This window comes from Leuciscus leuciscus (assembly GCF_965113295.1).
Source record: "Leuciscus leuciscus genome assembly, chromosome: 7".
NCBI lineage: Eukaryota > Metazoa > Chordata > Actinopteri > Cypriniformes > Leuciscidae > Leuciscus > Leuciscus leuciscus.
In genome coordinates, this window is record NC_138731.1 from 23,675,017 (window position 1) to 23,692,861 (window position 17,845).

Consider the following 17,845-nt stretch of genomic DNA (forward strand, 5'->3'; position numbering starts at 1 on the left):
AAAATCATGAATTTGATCTGCGTGAATATGCATACACCTTGATTTCCATATAAAGTGCTACGAATAGGCCTATAATCCATCCATGATAGATACCTCATATTGAGCTATAGGCTATACCTCACATTTTAACATAGGCTGGGGCTAATAAAGTACCCTTTGTTCTGCATCTTCACCAGAAACGTTGGGCAGTTTTCTCATGTGCACTGAAATCACCTTCAAATATCTCCAAGACTGCTTCGCAATTTTTAACTACAACTTCTAGGTTCATCACCACCCCAAAGAAATATCTTCAAATGATCTTCATCCAGCTTTCTTCAGAACACCTTTTCACATAGTGGTTCTTCTATTAGCCTACAATTATATACTTTTTATTCCTAATAATAATAATACTCAACCTCCTTTTTATGTATTTATTTCACTATGGAAAAATCTTTAAAGATTTTTTTTTTTAATAATTGGAAAGTATTCCGTACAAGCCACTATGGGCTTTTCATTTTTGTTATTTTTCTTAAAATGTACAGCTTTATTGCTTGTGTAGCCTATAAGCAAAATGAATAACCTGAACCACATGATTCCACTTTCATCTCTACTATTAAAAATGTAATAGATATAAAATTAAAATAATTAAAATACATAAATGAAGAGGCTTTATTTGTTATGTCATGACTGTAAAACTTTTTAGGCAGTTCATCTAGTTCATTAGAACATTACTGCAGTTATCTATGTGTCCTCCAAACAACATTTGTGTTTTTCCAAGCCAGCATTTTTCTTTATTATGTATAAACAATGAAGTATCTGAAGTCACATTCTCAGGAGTGTGTAAATGCCTCAAAAGCACATGCTGACAATACAAATTTAAGCATCTGCTCAGCTTACGCTTCGTCTGAAGTTTCTCCTAACCAGGCAGGTAGCTACCATCTCTGCCTGCTCTACGAAGAAAGAATTAATGAATTATTTGAAATGCCATCTGGAGCAGCAATATTTCTCATCGTCATGAAAAGGAATCAAGAGGACGAGTGCTACTCATCTCAAGGATGAGTAAAAACTCATCAGTATGCAGTTAATAACTGCTAAAGCCACACACACACACACAGAGATATAGACAGTGGCATTTAGAATATGGCTTTTAAGTGTTATTATATAACATGTTTTGACTTTTTCTGTGCTTTTATACCAGGAAGAATAACTGTCAGAGTATCACAGACAGCAACTAAATGCTGACCTTAGCAGGTGACCGTATCCATGGGTAACACAAACACATAAACAGAGAACTCTCTGTGTACCAAAACTGGTGGTGATGACACAGTGACGAAATTGTTGTATTTAGGCAGACAGTCTGTTTGTGCTTCGCTTTGGGAGTCAGATGCTCCCTGAAAGACCAGGGAAACGACAAGTACAAAAACAGAGTTTAGCTCACAGCTAGTGCTGAGCGACCATGAGTGCTAGCACAACAACAGCCGACTCCTTAAATCCAAACACGTCCCCTAAAGTTTGAGCTGGTCACAGAGCGTTTGACTTAACTTAGCTGAGTGTATGTTATTCAATGAATTATTGATTATGTGGGATTGCAGCTATACTGTAGCCCTACCCATAATGCTATGGGTGCTCAGAGAGAGTGAAACAAATTCAAGCTCCCATGTTTAACCGTGACAGTGAGAACCCCCTCACCGCCACATCCACATAACATCACCTGCGGCCACTGAGAGTGTGAGGTAACACGTTTATTAAGAATGTGATCCGCTCGTGAGTGGAGACAGCAGCGTCAGTGAGGGATAATCCTGTTAGGGAGAGTGGCAAGTGCTCTCAGCTTCTCTACGCTTAGCTTCTCACTCATTCCTTCCCCGAGGTACTACAGTACTGAAGGAGGACAGGGCTGGAGTGAATTGTTGGCTTTGACTCTGGGGAGCGTGTGAGAGACAGGAGAAAAAGAGAGTGTGTAAATCAGAATATTAAAGCATTACATTTCCTTAAAACAGAAGCCACCCAAGCTCCAGGCATAGTTCTTTCTCTATACGGTGTATTATTATGTTATCTCAAAATTTCACACTTTTTACAGATTTTTACATGTTGTCCCACTTTGCTGCACTTTTCCTCATTTCCATATCTGATACTTTCACACCTCTCGGTTTTGCCATTGTTAAGTAGGCCTATATATTGCAATCGTCATTCTCACGGATATCACCTCATGTAATGATGTAAACTTGTTTTATAGAATGTGTGTTGGGTACTTGCTGAATAACAAAAAAAGATATTTTGATATCTTTGCTGAACTTTCTACAAAGTATTTTGTATAATCATAGCCTTGCTTCTTACCCTTGTGTTTGCTAGTTAACTCTTGTTAGTTAACTCTTTTTTAGCATATACAGAACTAACTAGATTAATTTAACGAAATTGAAATAATTGTAATGATTTGCATCAACTGAAAATACTCAACAACATGACAAAATATGACTCAATTTTTACAAAATATGAGTGGTGTTCACATATGAAATTTCGTCTCCGAAGAGTCCATCTCTTTCTTATGCAACATAAGTCTGTGGGATTTGATCTGTGTGGGAATTTTATCATCCACCAGAAGAAAAAGAACTACAGTATATAGCTTAAAACAATATTAGCACATCTCTCTTATGGAGACAAACAAAAGCGAAACTCCAAAGATATACAGTATAACATTTCATCAGTGTAATCGTTCATCTACTGAACAAAGCAGTTGACGAAACTGTTTCATCAGTTTTTGTTTTTATTGACAAAAACAGGAAATTAGAATATGCTACAAAAATATGAAGAAGATGGTTGTGTATTCAGACAGCTGAGGCAGAAACTGTAGTCGCTTCAAAAAATACCTCAGCAAATACCAGTGATATAGTAGGCCTAGTCGATATTTAGTCTTAAAACTAGTTTGGCATGTATTATTAAGTCATTTAATCTTTGTCTCTATGTTAGTAATGATTTCAGAAATATTTATCATAGTATTATGGAATTGATTAACACTCTTAGCAAAAACGATCAGTAGTTTTATTATTAGCACATTATTTAATTCACAATCATTCAGAATTTCTCAGCCCCAGAAGAGCAAGTAAATGGAGCTCAGCTTATTAGCTTGCTGTTGTGACAACATTTAATGTAGAAACATTACTTCAATTTGTGGCAGCAGTGTAAAATGAACTACAAACAACATTACAGAAGAGCTGATAAATGTGCACTATGGTTGAACATCATTCGTCATGCGGAGTATCAAAAGTAACCTATCTGCTTCCAGGTATGCTAGCAACTACAAAGCCAACATCTTATCTCTTCATGCGTGTGTACATGAAGGATAAACATCTACATTTTTATGCATTTGGCGTACAATTTTATCCAGAGATTACAATATGTGGACAAAAGCAATAGTGTGAGCATAATAAGAAATAACACAATCTTCTTTTGATGTGCCATGGATCGATCAGTATCTAAATATATTAGCATTTTTAGCCAGTAGACACACTCAGGTAAGCTAGCAGGCGTAACTTACAAAATCTGTTGAATAAACAAATCCAGCCAAAGGTGGGTTTTAGCTGATTTAGCTGGTCTTCTGGGCTGGGTAGGCTTGTGTCAAGCTGGTTTAACTGGTCTCCATGCCTGACTGGTGTTTAACTGGTTTAGGTGGCTGCCAAGCCGTTTCTAAGCTAGTTGGCCGGCTGGTTTCCCAGTCTGGGATGCGTTTCCCAAAAGTATTTTTAGTCAACTATTGCAAGTAAATAGATCATGCTACAAATAAGCAACATAACATGCAGTACAATCTATATCTTTCATTCTATTATATACTGTAGCTTTTTATAAGCTTTTTTTTTAATAAGCTTTTAGTTTGCACAGTTTTTGAAGAGTGCCATGATTATAATGTGTGAGAAACCCACAATTAAAACAATCATCTGCAAGTAATGCACAACAATGGATACCATTTCAGGAACGTTTTCCTTAGATAACGTTCATTATTTACAGCAATATTCTGACATTAACTCAATCTCAAACCTATTAATTAGCAGAAATTATGACTCCACCACCTGCATGTTTAATCAACATGGTTTGAATGATGGATATGCGACAAAGTTATATGGTCTCAGTTGTGATAGTTAGTTAATTTCTCCAACAACTAATTATAATTAGGTAGTTAAGCAAAAATGCACGTCTGACCAGTTTAAAAGTACATCTCTAAACCATCAATCAGCTAACCACAGAGGCTGGCTTAAGTCGTTTTTTATTTCAGCAGAGAGTGGCAAATTAAACTAACAAATGAAAGTGTTTTCAGTTTTTGGTCTCTAATACAGGTAGTACATTTCTTCTGCTGCTCACTTTCCTCCTCCTCCTCGTTGGCCTCCTCTGGTGAAAATCACAGGGTTAGCGGTGTACCTGTAAAGGGTAGCTGCAGTCGCATTTGCCTAATGACAGCAATTTTACTAAAGAAAGGCATTTCTTTCTTGTGAACACCACTAATTGGGATGTATGAGAATTTAAATCAATTCAAATCCAGCTTTTCAAGTGATTTTATTCAACTGTGAACTCTCAGAAGGGTTCATGTGGATATGCTTCATATGTTTGTACGCTTCATATGTTTATACTTGAAGCTCAGGTTAGTGAAGACCAATGTGATGCACAGAAATCAATAGTATTAACCAGTCTAAATGACCTCGCTTTCCCTCTAATGAAACCCTTCATTTACATAAAACTTAACAGCAATAGCTAATAGGAGACTGGATTTAATGGGGAGGTTAATAATGAAACCCTTCGGCACAATCTAAAACACGTCAAGCAACAAAATGAGATGGTAGGAACATTCCCTCTGTAAACAATAACACGTAAACTAAACACTTGCTCTGAGGCAAATGAATAAGACAGCAATACTCACCTGAAATGCTTTGGATTTCACATTGCCTGGAACTAGAGCTCATTAAAGCAGTGCTGAGGCCCCATAGAAAACCACACATTTTAAAGCTCATCTATTATGGATGGCTGTAGATTGTAGTGAGAGTTGGGTGTTCAACAACCAAGCAAAATCAGAGAACATAAATACAGCAGTTTCCGGTGATATTTAGCAGTGATTATAGCTGGCAACATGTGAGGCTTGTTTATTTATATGAGATCGAATTTAAATGGTTATCACATTCTGCTATTTAGCGTGAATTAAACAATACACAAACATTTGGCTTAAGAAAGATTGGTTCAATGTTTTTGAAAGAAGTCTCTTTTATTTGATCAAAATAAAAGTTAAAAATGTAATATTGTGAATTATTAATACTATAAGTTATTGGAATTATTCCAGTGATGGCAAAGCTGAATTTTCAGCATCATTATTCCAGTCTTCAGTGTCACGTGATCCTTCACAAATCATTGGACCACAAAACCAGTCACATGGGTAAATTTTTTTAATTGAGATGTATACATCATCTGTATAAAATAGCTTTCCATTGATGTGTGGTTTATTATGATGGGACAATATTTGGCTGAGATACAACTATTTGAAAATCTGCAATCTGAGGGTTGCAAACATTGAGAAAATCACCTTTAAAATTGTCCATTTATGTTCGCCATTATGCTGCATTCACTTACAAAAATAAATGTTTTATATATTTACGGTAGGAAATTTACAAAATATCTTCATGGAACATGATCTTCACTCAATATAAAGATTTTTGGTATAAAAGAAAAATCGATAATTTTGACTCATTCAATGAATTGTTGGCTATTGCCACAAATATACCCGTGCGACTTGTGACTGGTTTTGTGATCCAGGGTCACATATGCTGATTTTGTGCTCAATAATCATTTCTTATTATTATCAATGTTGAAAACAGTTGATTCATGATTCTTTGATGAATAGAAAGTCCAAAAGAACAGCATTTGTTTGAAATGGAATTGTTTCAATGTAAATGTCACTTTTGATCAATTTATTGCTTCCTGAATAAACTTATTGTTTTTTTAATCTTACTGACCCAAACTTTTGAACTGTAGTGTTTATATAATATATATAATGTACAGTCAAAATTATTATTTTGCGAAATTATATGGCCAGCTGACTACATTTCCCTGAACTTGACGTCAATGGAAAAACAAGTGGTTACAGCTTCATAAAAGAAAGTTTGTACGTAGAGCTCTGACGTCAGTAAAAAAAAAGAAATATATCACGTTTACTATATCACAAAGGCAATTGTGTAATTACAGAGACATGTTTCAAGGTCTCCACTGGTGTCTATTGCAATGAAAGATCCTTTTTTTTTGTTCATTCTATAGTCTTTATTAGACAAACACACCTCTCTTGCTCAGCTGTGAGATATTATAGAAACTTGTTCTTTGTTTTTCATGTGATAGGCCTGTCAGACAGCTCGACCTTGCTAAGAGGCTGGGATGCAGCTGAAGCAGACAAAATAACTAGCATCACGCTGCTGTAAACACGAACACACAATCTACCTCTATTCTCCATCCCATCTTTTTCCCAAGGCAGCTGTCTGTATTCTTTTATCCATTTTTATTCACTCTTCTTTAATCCATCCATCTGATTTCTGCCGCGGTCTGTCAGAAACATGACATGTTATTGAGCAGTGCATCCCAATGCCCAGAACCGTGATTCATTGTAATCCTATAGAGGCGTGGTGTCTGCTCTCCTCTTGAATGCTTTTTTTGTTACAAATGACACAAAGGCACACACCTGTGGCACAGGTTTGCTTTCATCAGAAAGTAATTCCCATTCCATTCAGCGCTTTCATAGGTCCTGTGACACAAAGCACAGGCGGTGGTGTCAGCAAATTGATTCGACACCGTTCAGACAGGTAATGTAATGAAGGATAGCGGGGAGACTGTATTTACAAATTCTCTGAGCAGTTTCTCCCGCAGGCCCAGAAATGAGAAACACAATCCCACATACATCATGGCGTGAGAGAAGTATTAATATTCATGAGCAGAATGGAGTTTTAGCTGGCGAGTCAGGATGAGTTATGATAGGTGTGATGTGATTTGGTCCTGGCCCCTGGTGGTCACGCCACGCTCGGTTAGCAGACAGGACAGCAACAGCGGACAGGACCATCTATCCCGTATGACAACCTCTCGCTATACTCAACATCAGGCCATCATCACAAACACATTAATTACTGTCCATACACAGCACACCATTGCTTCACAAATAGAGTAAAATATAAAAACACCCACTGCAAACGTTGCACATTAAAATAATGAGCCACAGAGCACATGACTGCATGACTGATTTAGCTTAAAGACCCTGTGAAATTAAAATGAGAGGTTTGTGGCTTTCACTTCTTTTGTGTTTGCTTTGATGTCATGTAAATTCTAGTGTACTCGTATTACGTTTACATTCAGCAGATATTTAGGTTATGTACTATACAATATTTTTTTGGTTAAAAATGAACACAAATCTTTAAACAAGCACAAACGCTCAGATTCACAACTGTACACTGTAAAAAAAAAAAGATTTACATGATTTATCACATCATGTAAAGATTTTTCTTTTGTCTAATCAACTTGTCTAATTTATGTGGTTCACATAACATCATATGTTGAGTTTCTGTTGATTAAACCAATCTCCATTGTATCAAATTTTTTTTTATTTCAATATTTTAAGGTAAACCAACAATTTTTTTTTTACAGTGTAGACTTATAACGATTTATAATTTGAGCTGCCAGTTTGACATTTTTCTTTTGTAACATTATTTATTTTAAAAGAGACAAAACAAAAGTGGAAGACAGTACCATTGAAAAGTTTGAAATTGAACAAAAGTGACAGTAAAGACATTTATAATGTTACAAAAGATTTATATTTCAAATATATGACGTTCTTTCGAACTTTCTATAAAAAAACTTCACTATTTCTACAAAAATATTAAGCAGCACAACGGTTTTCAACATTGATAATAAAAGTGTTAATAATAATTGATACACTTGATAATTGAAGTGTTTCTTGAGCAGCAAATCAGCATAATAAAATGATTTCTGAAGGATCATGTGACACTGAAGACTGGAGTAATGATGCTGAAAATTCAGCTTTGCCATAACAGGAATAAATTACAGTGGAAAAATATTATAATCATAATCATCACCTCAAATCATCATATTCATCTACGCTGAATAGCTAAGCCGAAGCCCAACTTATGTAATTAGAAAAACAATGTTCTTTCGGGAGTAACTCGCCTCATCCAAATCTTCCATACCGCACCTTTAGGACTTATAGTCTTTCTCAAATATTTGTCCAATTCAAATGCTCTCTAGAATGAGAAAATCTCTCCACCAAATAAAATCTGCAACTAGCAAGTTACAACTTAATTATAGTTAATGACCATGACCGAACAAAAGCCCAAAATTAGCATTTGATATGCCCCATTCAAACTCTGCTTGTAAATTGATTTCAATGGGTCTTTAAATTCAAAAGTGTTTTCTCATCATTTAAATGGGCTTCATTGGGGGTGTTGGAGACCTACTGAAGTAACTGCGTTTCCGACAAAATTGGCCAGTTATATTGTATAGTCTTTTCTCTGCCAGTGAAAATGGCAACAAAAGAAGTGCCACCAAGCATCACACAGATTTGAAGAGAGTAAAACAAGAATAGTTTTACAAAAGTGAAACATTCCATTGAGTTTGGGTTAAATATCAGCAAAGCCAGGACGCTAAATTTGAGGGCCTAGGAGCTAACTGCGATAATTTACAATTACACATACAGAACAGAACGTCACAAAACATTAGGTAAACAAAGCACAAAGGCTTGTCTTCATCCAGACATCATAATTCAGCCAGATGCTGAAACTGGCCACTGTCCATCATTAAACCAGGGTTGTGAGCAGCTGGAGGGGACAGCCACTCTCAATATGATTCCTCCACACTGCTCTGGAGGTTAACAAGCACTGGCCCGTTATAATAACACACCAGCCTGCAGCCACCCAACTCATCCACCCCACAACCCCGAGCATCTGACTCAAACAGACATGATAAGACACTGGAAGATATGTCAGATCCCATTCTCACCTTTAAGATGGTGTCTTTAGAGACAGGATTTTCCACTCTCTTCAAAGCCCTGGAGGTCAAGGAGTGAAGAGATTCACAAATGCTTCTGTTATTTATTAAGGTGTGTGAAAGAAAAGTACAGAAACCTTATTCTTTAGCTGAACGCAACTGTACTAAAAATTGTAATGGTAAATTCAAAAGCTTATTTTAAAGGGACAGTTCAACCAAAAATGCAAATTCTGTCATCATTTAGTCATGTTGTTCCAAACCCGTATGACTTTCATTCTTCTGTGGAACAGAAACAAAGATACTGAAAAATGTCTAAAAATACAATCAAAGTCAATGTAGGACTGTTCAGTCTTACAGGTTTGAAAAGATATTTCAGTAAACTATCCCTTTAACAGCTGTAACTCTTAACATTTGTAAATTGGGCCCATTGTACATTATATAAACACAATCTAAAACGTTGTGCACTGAACGTTTTATTGCAATCAACTGACAATAGCAAAGTGCCTTTTCATAATAGCAATTGCTACAATTGAATAAAATAAGTATCGATATAAAAAACACAACAAAAAATAAATGGAGTACAACAAAAACACAGAAGCATAAAAAAACATGGCAACTTTTTTAAATATTCAGTGCACTATATTTTGGTTATAAAAAAAGAACATAAAAATCACCACTTGAAAAAGCAGCACTGGCTGAACTGAACACACATCAACACAATATTTTTTGTCATTTGTTTTGTTTTTCTGCAGCTATACTGCCAGTACACAGCCATGACATGCAGCCCTCAAAATGCATTTACAACATTATGATTCAGCTGGGCATGTTGAACTACAAAAACACTATTTAGAGTTCTGAATAATTCTGTACAGACGGAATGACAGCAGAACTGCAATATCACACTCAATGCCACATTACACATCTCCTGCTTGAGGAAGGCTGACGTTATTGATCAAATCATTACATTTTACATTACATTTGAGGGTCGCTGTGTTAGAATGGCTAACATTCATTCAATCGAACAGGTGTGTTGAATCAGCGAGGCCTTCCACAAGGTAGAGATGGTGAGGATGCCATTGATCTGATGATGTCACAACACACAGCTTTCAGACATTAATACAATGTCCCCCTTACTCATCATGCACTGTACAGTTCAACAAAATTTAGTAGATAAAGAGAGCTAAACCACTGTATCAACTTTATGAAGATTCCCAGATTGGTTCAGAATCATGTCTCATAAGCCTCTAGACACGCTAATTAGCCATATTATACTGTAGTTGCCTAAATGTTCACTGCTATTTCTGCCACATTCAGTCTATGCAGATTTATGAAGTTCACATATTCTATCTAGGAGTTTTATGATTCAATAAATAAGACGACCACAAGCTTCAAGTGGATCTAAATTTCATTTACAGAAAAGCTGTGACGTTGACTATCGAGATCACATGAGGGCGGCAGTGACACTCTGAACGACTGTGAGAACAGTGAAAGTTGCACTGTCAGAAGGTCACCAATGTTGTCTATAAGTGAGACCCATCCAGTTTGGTGTCAGAATGCATGTTGCTGTTACTAGACAACACATTATGTTTGGTAGTCCGTGTTTAAATTGAACAGGAAAGAAAATTGGACATAAAATTCATTCACGCTACAGCTAAGCTCTAAATGCTTTTAGTATGGAGGTTGAATCCTTCTTGAATGAAACAGGACTAGTGTGGATTGCAGAGCAAATGCGATGATCCAAGAATTGTTATAGCATCTTCAGTGTTAAAATATGGCAGTGTTTTTGAAATGTTTATGGAGACCGACGATAATTTAGACGCTAAATTCACCCTCAAGAGATATAATCACACTATTAGGTCTTCACAGGTTACAGGTTATGAGACGGCGCGTTAAGATTTCACAATCTTTTCACTTTTTTTAGCGGTAACAAATCGGGCACCATATTTTAAACACAAACCCATAAAGAGAAGAAAAACAACACTTGATGTGACGTAGAATATAGATAAAACAAAATGCCTTCATAACTCATATATTCAGAAGCCTGCCGATTTCTGCTTTCCTCCTGGATCATTACAGGGCACGCATGATGATAAAAAGGTCTTGGCACTGAGAATGTCCCTTGAGTAGGTAGTGTCCTGTCAGCCGTCTCCCTCAAGACATTGTTTTTACAAGAAATTCAAAAACTCTGGAGCCCTTCATGCCCCTTTTGTTTCCATTCAACCTTGCATTATGAAAATTCGAGGACACTGAGGCGAACGCTCACTAAATGTGGGGTCACAAATACAAATACAAATACAAAAGGCAGCAGATAAATTGATCTTCTTAACTTTGGGAAGGTCAAGAATACCTAGAAATGAAATGTGAAATTTGAGGGCATGTGGAAACATCTGAGCTCCAGTGATGAGGAAACATGTCAGTGTCAAGACTGTCTTTTCTAACTGGATGACATCAGATGGCTCACGTTACTCACGTCTAATCCTATTCGGAGTCTTTGAATTTGAATTTGTGGCTTTTGAAGATGAACTGGTCTTTGGCAGTGAGGATGAGCTAGGGTTCATGTATATCCTCGAGTCGGTGGGCAATGAGGGCTTTCTATATCCTTTTAAACAGGCAGTTCTGTGGCACGTGCACACAAACAAAAATCAATATACATCCTATTGTCAGCTTTCCGAGGTTTTTTCGAGGAAATATTGTCCTTTTCTTCCTTCATCAATACACCATTGTCACTAGAAACGTTCATGGTCCAGCAATGACCTTCCAGTCTTTTGAAGCAAATATCAGCACAGACAAAATAACAAATAATATGCAATGGTTTCCACCAGACTTCATTAACGGGAATAAAAAAGCAAAACGAAAACGAGGTTGGCGTCAGTCAGGTAAAATACATCAAGGCTCACGGATACTGCCACCTCAAAGGAAAGGTTCTCACAAAAGAGCATGAATGAAAAGTAAAATCATCTTTAAAAAAAAAAAAGATCAGGAAAAAGAAAGCAAAGCAAACGTCTAGGCATCACCACCAGTAGCCAACTTCAACTGTAGGAAGGTCTTAGTCAGTCATATGGACGGATTGACAGGCCAGACTAGAAGCCCAGATTACTTTCTGGTGGCCTCATAACGGACGAGGAGAGACGAAAAAGAGAGAGAGAGAGAGAGAGAGCGTAGATGAGCGAGTCTCAGAGCGAGACAGGGTCGTGTTTGTGTCACTGTTACTCCACAGAGCCAGGGTGAAGGCTGAGGGCTGGGGGGTCCAGACAGGTTGGGGAATAGCTGAGGTGGGGCTCTTTGATCCACAGGAGCGGCGCTCCGTTCTTGCCCTCCTGGTTTTTGCTGGAGCTGCGGCTCTTGTATCGCACCAGCAGGACCGCGATGAGGAGGATGCCAAAGATAGGGAAGGGGTAGAAGAAAACGAAGTAGAAGAGGGAGTCGTTGGAACAAACCACTGACTGTAGGGTAGAGACTAGAAAGGAGGGAGAAGCATGACAGAGAGTTAGAATAATTTTACCTGTGAGTTAAATATTTATTAAACCAAAAAGAGAGCACTGTGAACAAAAGATACACGATAAAATAACAAGCAATAAATTCGGTCTTCCGTGTTAATGTAGCTTTGAATAGAAACAGTAGGCATTGTGCTACAAAATGTTTTAGGTTCTATACTATACTCTTGTCCCATGACCTCATAATGTTACTTGTCATAGGTATCAAGAGGCATTTTGTGAGATTACAATATTCTGTGCAGTATGGAGCCAATCTATCTATCTATCTATCTATCTATCTATCTGTTGCAAATTGGTGCATTGTGAGGCCCTGTTTACACCTAGTATTAAGATGCGTTTAGGTCGATCAGATCAAAAGTAGATGAGGGAGACATTTCGATTTACACCTTGTGTTTTAATCCATCTCTTTTATCCACATTTAACCAGTTATGTCCTGATTTCTTTGAGAGGAGAGTCTATGGGCAGGTAAATGTATGGGTTTTTTCAAATCTTTTGATCTACTGGACAAAATAATACGGATAACATACGGAGAACAGCAGCTTTCGTTTCTGCTCTAATAGCCGGAAAACCATGCAGAACGCTGTGAGTGCGTGTTAGAAATCAATGGTGAGAGAACATTGTGCTACGTTTTGTCTTCAAACCAAACTTGGGTCTTCAGCCGACAAAGTTTAAATCCTGTCTGGCTAGCACGCTTCCCATAATGTTTACACGTTAAGTCAGTAGGCGGAGAGTAGACGGTCTTTGAATGCATTTGACCATAAACTGATAGCAATCCAGTTAAATGAGTTTTCGACTCCCTCTGGAAGTGGTCGAAAGTGGACAAGCTCAAAACCTTTTAGCCCCCGTTTACACCTGTATTTATTGTTGTCCAATTGTGACCAAATTGACCAAAGCACATCTTAATACCAGGTCTAAACAGGGCCTGGTGGACAGTGTAAAAGCAAAAGAAAATATTAACAACCAGAAGTACTTTGTGTTGATGTGGTTAGTGCTTTTAAAGTGCAAAACCTCACCCTGCTCCATAACATTAACAATGGTGACTCCTGAGTTGTTGGTGGCCAGGCGGTACCATGCATTGCGTGGGTTCAGCAGCCACTCCTCCACGTGGCAGTAGTAATTGCCTGCATCTCTGGACCGAGCTTTCTGGATGGTCAGACTGTACAGGTCAGAGGTGGTGCGTTCAAACTGCAGGCGAGAGTTTGGACCAGGTTCCTCTGTAGGGCTGCAGTTCCCATTACCGAACACTGCATCATGACCGATGGAAAAGACACACTCTTGCTCATCCTCCTCTTCTTGTCCCAAACGGTACACATACCAGGATACAGAGAAGCGGGAATCTTTCGAGGACTGAGACGGAATGCTGCAGCCCAGCCGGATTGATCCATCTTCAGGTACGGTGATATTGGATTCTGCCTCCTCCACCTGTAACTTCACCACTGCAATAAAAACCATTAAATGCATGACAACATTTCTGTTCCTCAGAGACTGGGGTAGCATCTGTTGCAAACTACTTGTTACATTTATTTAGAGCAGAATACTCTGGTCCAAATATGAAAAGACTTTCTTTCAAGGAGAATAATTTCTGAAGGATCGTGTAGCACTGAAGACTGGAGTAATGATGCTGAAAATTCAGCTTTGATATCACAGGAATAAATTACATTTGAAAATATATTAAAATAAAATAAGTTATTCAAATTGTAATAATGTTTCACAATATTACTTTTTTTACTGTATTTTTGATCAAATAGATGCAGCCTTGATAAGCATAGGAAACTCCTATAAAAAACTTTTAAAGGTAGTGTATAAATTGGGTTTTATGATGTTTTTATGGTGCTTTTTTGTCCTTTAAAGGGCCCATTCACACCAAGAATGGTATCTAAAAGGATAACTATCAATAACTATATAAGCATCCACACCAGCAGACAATAACGTTCTGTTTATTCTAAGCGCACGCTGCAGTTCTGTCTTCTGCCGCTTTAAATGTTTGAGCTCTTAAAGCAGGATGGATTCTGATTGGCTGTCAGTGTTTTTATCATTTATCAGCTAGAAAAGATAATTCTAAAAGTAATTCCAACGATGTAGTTTCTCTGTGCCGTTATCGTTACAGTTGTGGTCTGGACTCTACTATTCTTTTACATTTAAAACTATATCTTTACCGTTATAGTTATAGTCCTTGGTGTGAATGGGCCTTAAGAGCGTGACAGTCCCTAATCACCCTTCACATGAATTTTTCTTAAAGCAACACGAATTTACCAAAACAAATGTCTTTTTTTTTGTGTTCAACAGATGAAAGAAAGTCATATAGGTTTGAAATGACATGAGGGTGAGAAAATAACGAGAGAACCAACTCTAGAAAAGTTCTTTAAGTACATACACACCCTAAAATGATCTTTATTCTCTAGCAGGGCATCACGCATCCAGAGATGTGGAACTAGCTGTTCAATGTGTCACTCTCAACTGAAGGTGAGAATCATCGCATTTTGCGCGAGAAGTCGCAAGATACTTCAGCAGGGTCTGAGCTGAATTCAGGCTAAAAATAAGACCGCATTTTCCGGCAGAATTTAAGGGGCTCCTCTTATCTTCTGCTCATGTAAAAGCACTGCAATTTGACTTTGAAGATGGCAGATTAGGAGGTGGTGAACCTTTCATCAACTATCTATTTGTAAATACATTTATATGGATGCTATTTCAGGCAATCATGAAGCAGGGAGGTGATTTGACACTCACACTCGCATCCCCAGGGAAATAAGACTGGAATTTTCAAGCACATATTTAGATACATTATAGAGATATATACTGTGAATATATGAGATGAGAAAATAGAAAGAAATAGAAAACACGAAATTCATAAAAGACAGCTCGACTAAAAGCAGTGCTGAGAAGATTAGATGCTGTATGCTAAAGGAGACGCATTCATGCGGAATAATAAAACAACTATGCATAAACAACCATGCAAAATAAGGACTTCCAAAATAATCAGTATATTTATGTGAATTTGAGATTTGCATTATTTATTTAGAATAATTTATTATATTTTGAAGTTATCTGACCAGTAAAAACCAACAGAAAGTGTGCCAAAACACACTTTTCTTGACCTTGATGAGTTTCAGAGGAGCAGATGTCTTGGCCACCTGTGCTCCTAAAGCAACTTGCTTAACCGACCCGAGGACAAACTACACAACAAAACGTGTCTGTGTAACAGCGGTAAGCCGACGACCCATGTGTATGGCAGTAATATTGAAGAGTGTGTTGTGTGGAGATGGAGATGCTTCTCAAAGCTTTGATACAGTGCTGCCAAAGAGCACAGGTGGCCTCAGAGTAGTGCAAACCTCACAGACAAAGTCCCCTGAACCATGCTAATCCTGCATACAGAAGCTAGGTCATGATGTCACTGGAAAAAGTGGACATTATCGGCAAAGAGGGGGGTGAATAGATGAATAACCGAAGCAGTTTGCATTAGGGGTCTTCATGGGCAGCTGCGCGGGGTGAATAGAGGAGCAGCAGCTGTGTGCCAATCAGATGGCCGTCATAAGTAAAGCCTCTGGGCTCCGGCAGTCATGATTGTGTCTGCTATGAGGTTCTGACTCCCCCTTGTGAGTGCTAAGGTCTGTGGCCCATGTGAGGGGGCTCCCTAAGGGGCGGCTACCCTGTACGTTTGCATTTGAGGAGTCACACGTACAAAGCCCCGGTCTCTCTTTATGTCTTCTTCTCATAAATGCACACATGCTGATGAATGATTCAGCTTGGGCAGGCACGGGCACAGGATGGCTGCGCTCCATGGCGGTCTCAGGGGGAGAATGTTTTCATGCTGCTCTTTCCGATCCTCTCATGCCAGATGGCCTGATAAGCCCATGGGACGGCAACACCTACAACTAAATCTCAAAGGCTGCTGTAGGAATAAAGGCCAGCTCTGCTAGTTGGGTGCCACTGTAAATACTGCCCGACACTTTCCATGAACAGGATACAAAAAAGGACAAAATAATTATTCAGAGAAATTTTTTAGAAAATGTTGATCGTCAATCTCAGGAGAGCTGTTTGCTTTTGTTCATTTTAAGCAGTTCCCTGTCACTAAATTAAAGTTTAAAACCATGATTTGTGTAATTTTGTCATTTTCTTGCAAAAAACCGAGCTAAAAACTAAATGGAGAAATTGATAAATTAAATAAATGAAAAAAGAGAAATAAAAAAACACCAAAATTGGAAACACACTACCATTAATACATTTTTTGAAAGAAGTCTCTTATGCTCAAGGTTACATTTATTTGATTATAAATACAGTATAAAAATGGTAATATTGCTAAATATTATTACAATTTTAAATATATTTTCAAATATATTTTATTCCTGTGTTGGCAAAGCTGATTTTCAGCATCATTACTCCAGTCTTCAGTGTCACATGATCCTTCAGAAATCATTCTAATATGCTGCTCAAGAATTTTTTTAAAATTATTATCATCAATGCTGAAAACAGTTGTGCTGCTTAATATTTTTGTGGAAACCGTGATACATTTTCCAGATAAATGTCCCATAAATTGAAGGAAAACATTTATTATTTGATATCGTTTCTTTGGGGAACAGTGTTGAATAGATGAACTTGAATTTTAAAAAAATTACAAAATTATTCCAAATCATGTAATTTCTTGGGTGGTGTCAATTTTTTTTGTAAAATCATGGAGTAACAAGGTTGCAAACAAACCGTGGGACACAGAAAAATACATTTACATTTTTAGAAAAACAAATGTAAATATATTTTTCAAAGAAATTTTACATAGAAATATATACATCAATTTCACAAGCAACCACCCTCTTACCTGGCTGTCTCACCACCACATGTGTGAAGCCGGAGAAGTCTTGTGCCAGGCGGTACCAGGCTCCATCAGGGTCCGTGAGCCACTCCTCCACAAGGCAGTAGTATGTTCCAGAGTCGCTGGTCTCGGCACGATGCAGTGTGAGGCCGTATAGCCGAGGAGAGAGTGTCTCTGACTGCACACGGCTGCGGAGACGTTCCTCCTCAGCGTACGCTCCGTACTCAAATGCTCCAGAGTGTTTGATCTTCAACAGCAGCTCATCCGGCTCTCCGGCCTCAGCCTTCCGGGCGTACCACAGCACGGCATGCTGGGAATCCGGGCTGGTTTGAGACGTGACGGAGCAGTTGACACGCACCCGACTGTCCTCCAGAAACTGCAGACTCTGGTTGGACTTGTGTACCTTCAGTTTACTCACTAAAGGAGGAGAAAGAAAAATAGTTAGAACAGTGAATACTGAGATTTACGGCGTATTTAGACTGAATGCATATCAACAACAACAACAAAAATACACTTCTGTCTGTTGTTCTTGTCTGATGGGAGTATCCTTGTTAAAAAA

General features: G+C 37.9%; 1 protein-coding gene across 1 annotated transcript in view; it reads right to left on the reverse strand.

The window, feature by feature from the left end:
• Nucleotides 1-11,290: 11,290 nt before the first annotated feature.
• igsf3 (immunoglobulin superfamily, member 3) overlaps nt 11,291-17,845 on the reverse strand; it is a 158,375-nt gene continuing 151,820 nt past the window's right edge. Inside the window, exons 7-9 of the mRNA XM_082175670.1 lie at nt 17,293-17,703; nt 13,496-13,918; nt 11,291-12,445 (exon numbers count right to left, since the gene is read on the reverse strand). Coding sequence (XP_082031796.1) covers nt 12,195-12,445; nt 13,496-13,918; nt 17,293-17,703 — 1,085 coding nt within the window. The 3' untranslated portion in view covers nt 11,291-12,194. The remainder of the gene's footprint in view (nt 12,446-13,495; nt 13,919-17,292; nt 17,704-17,845) is intronic.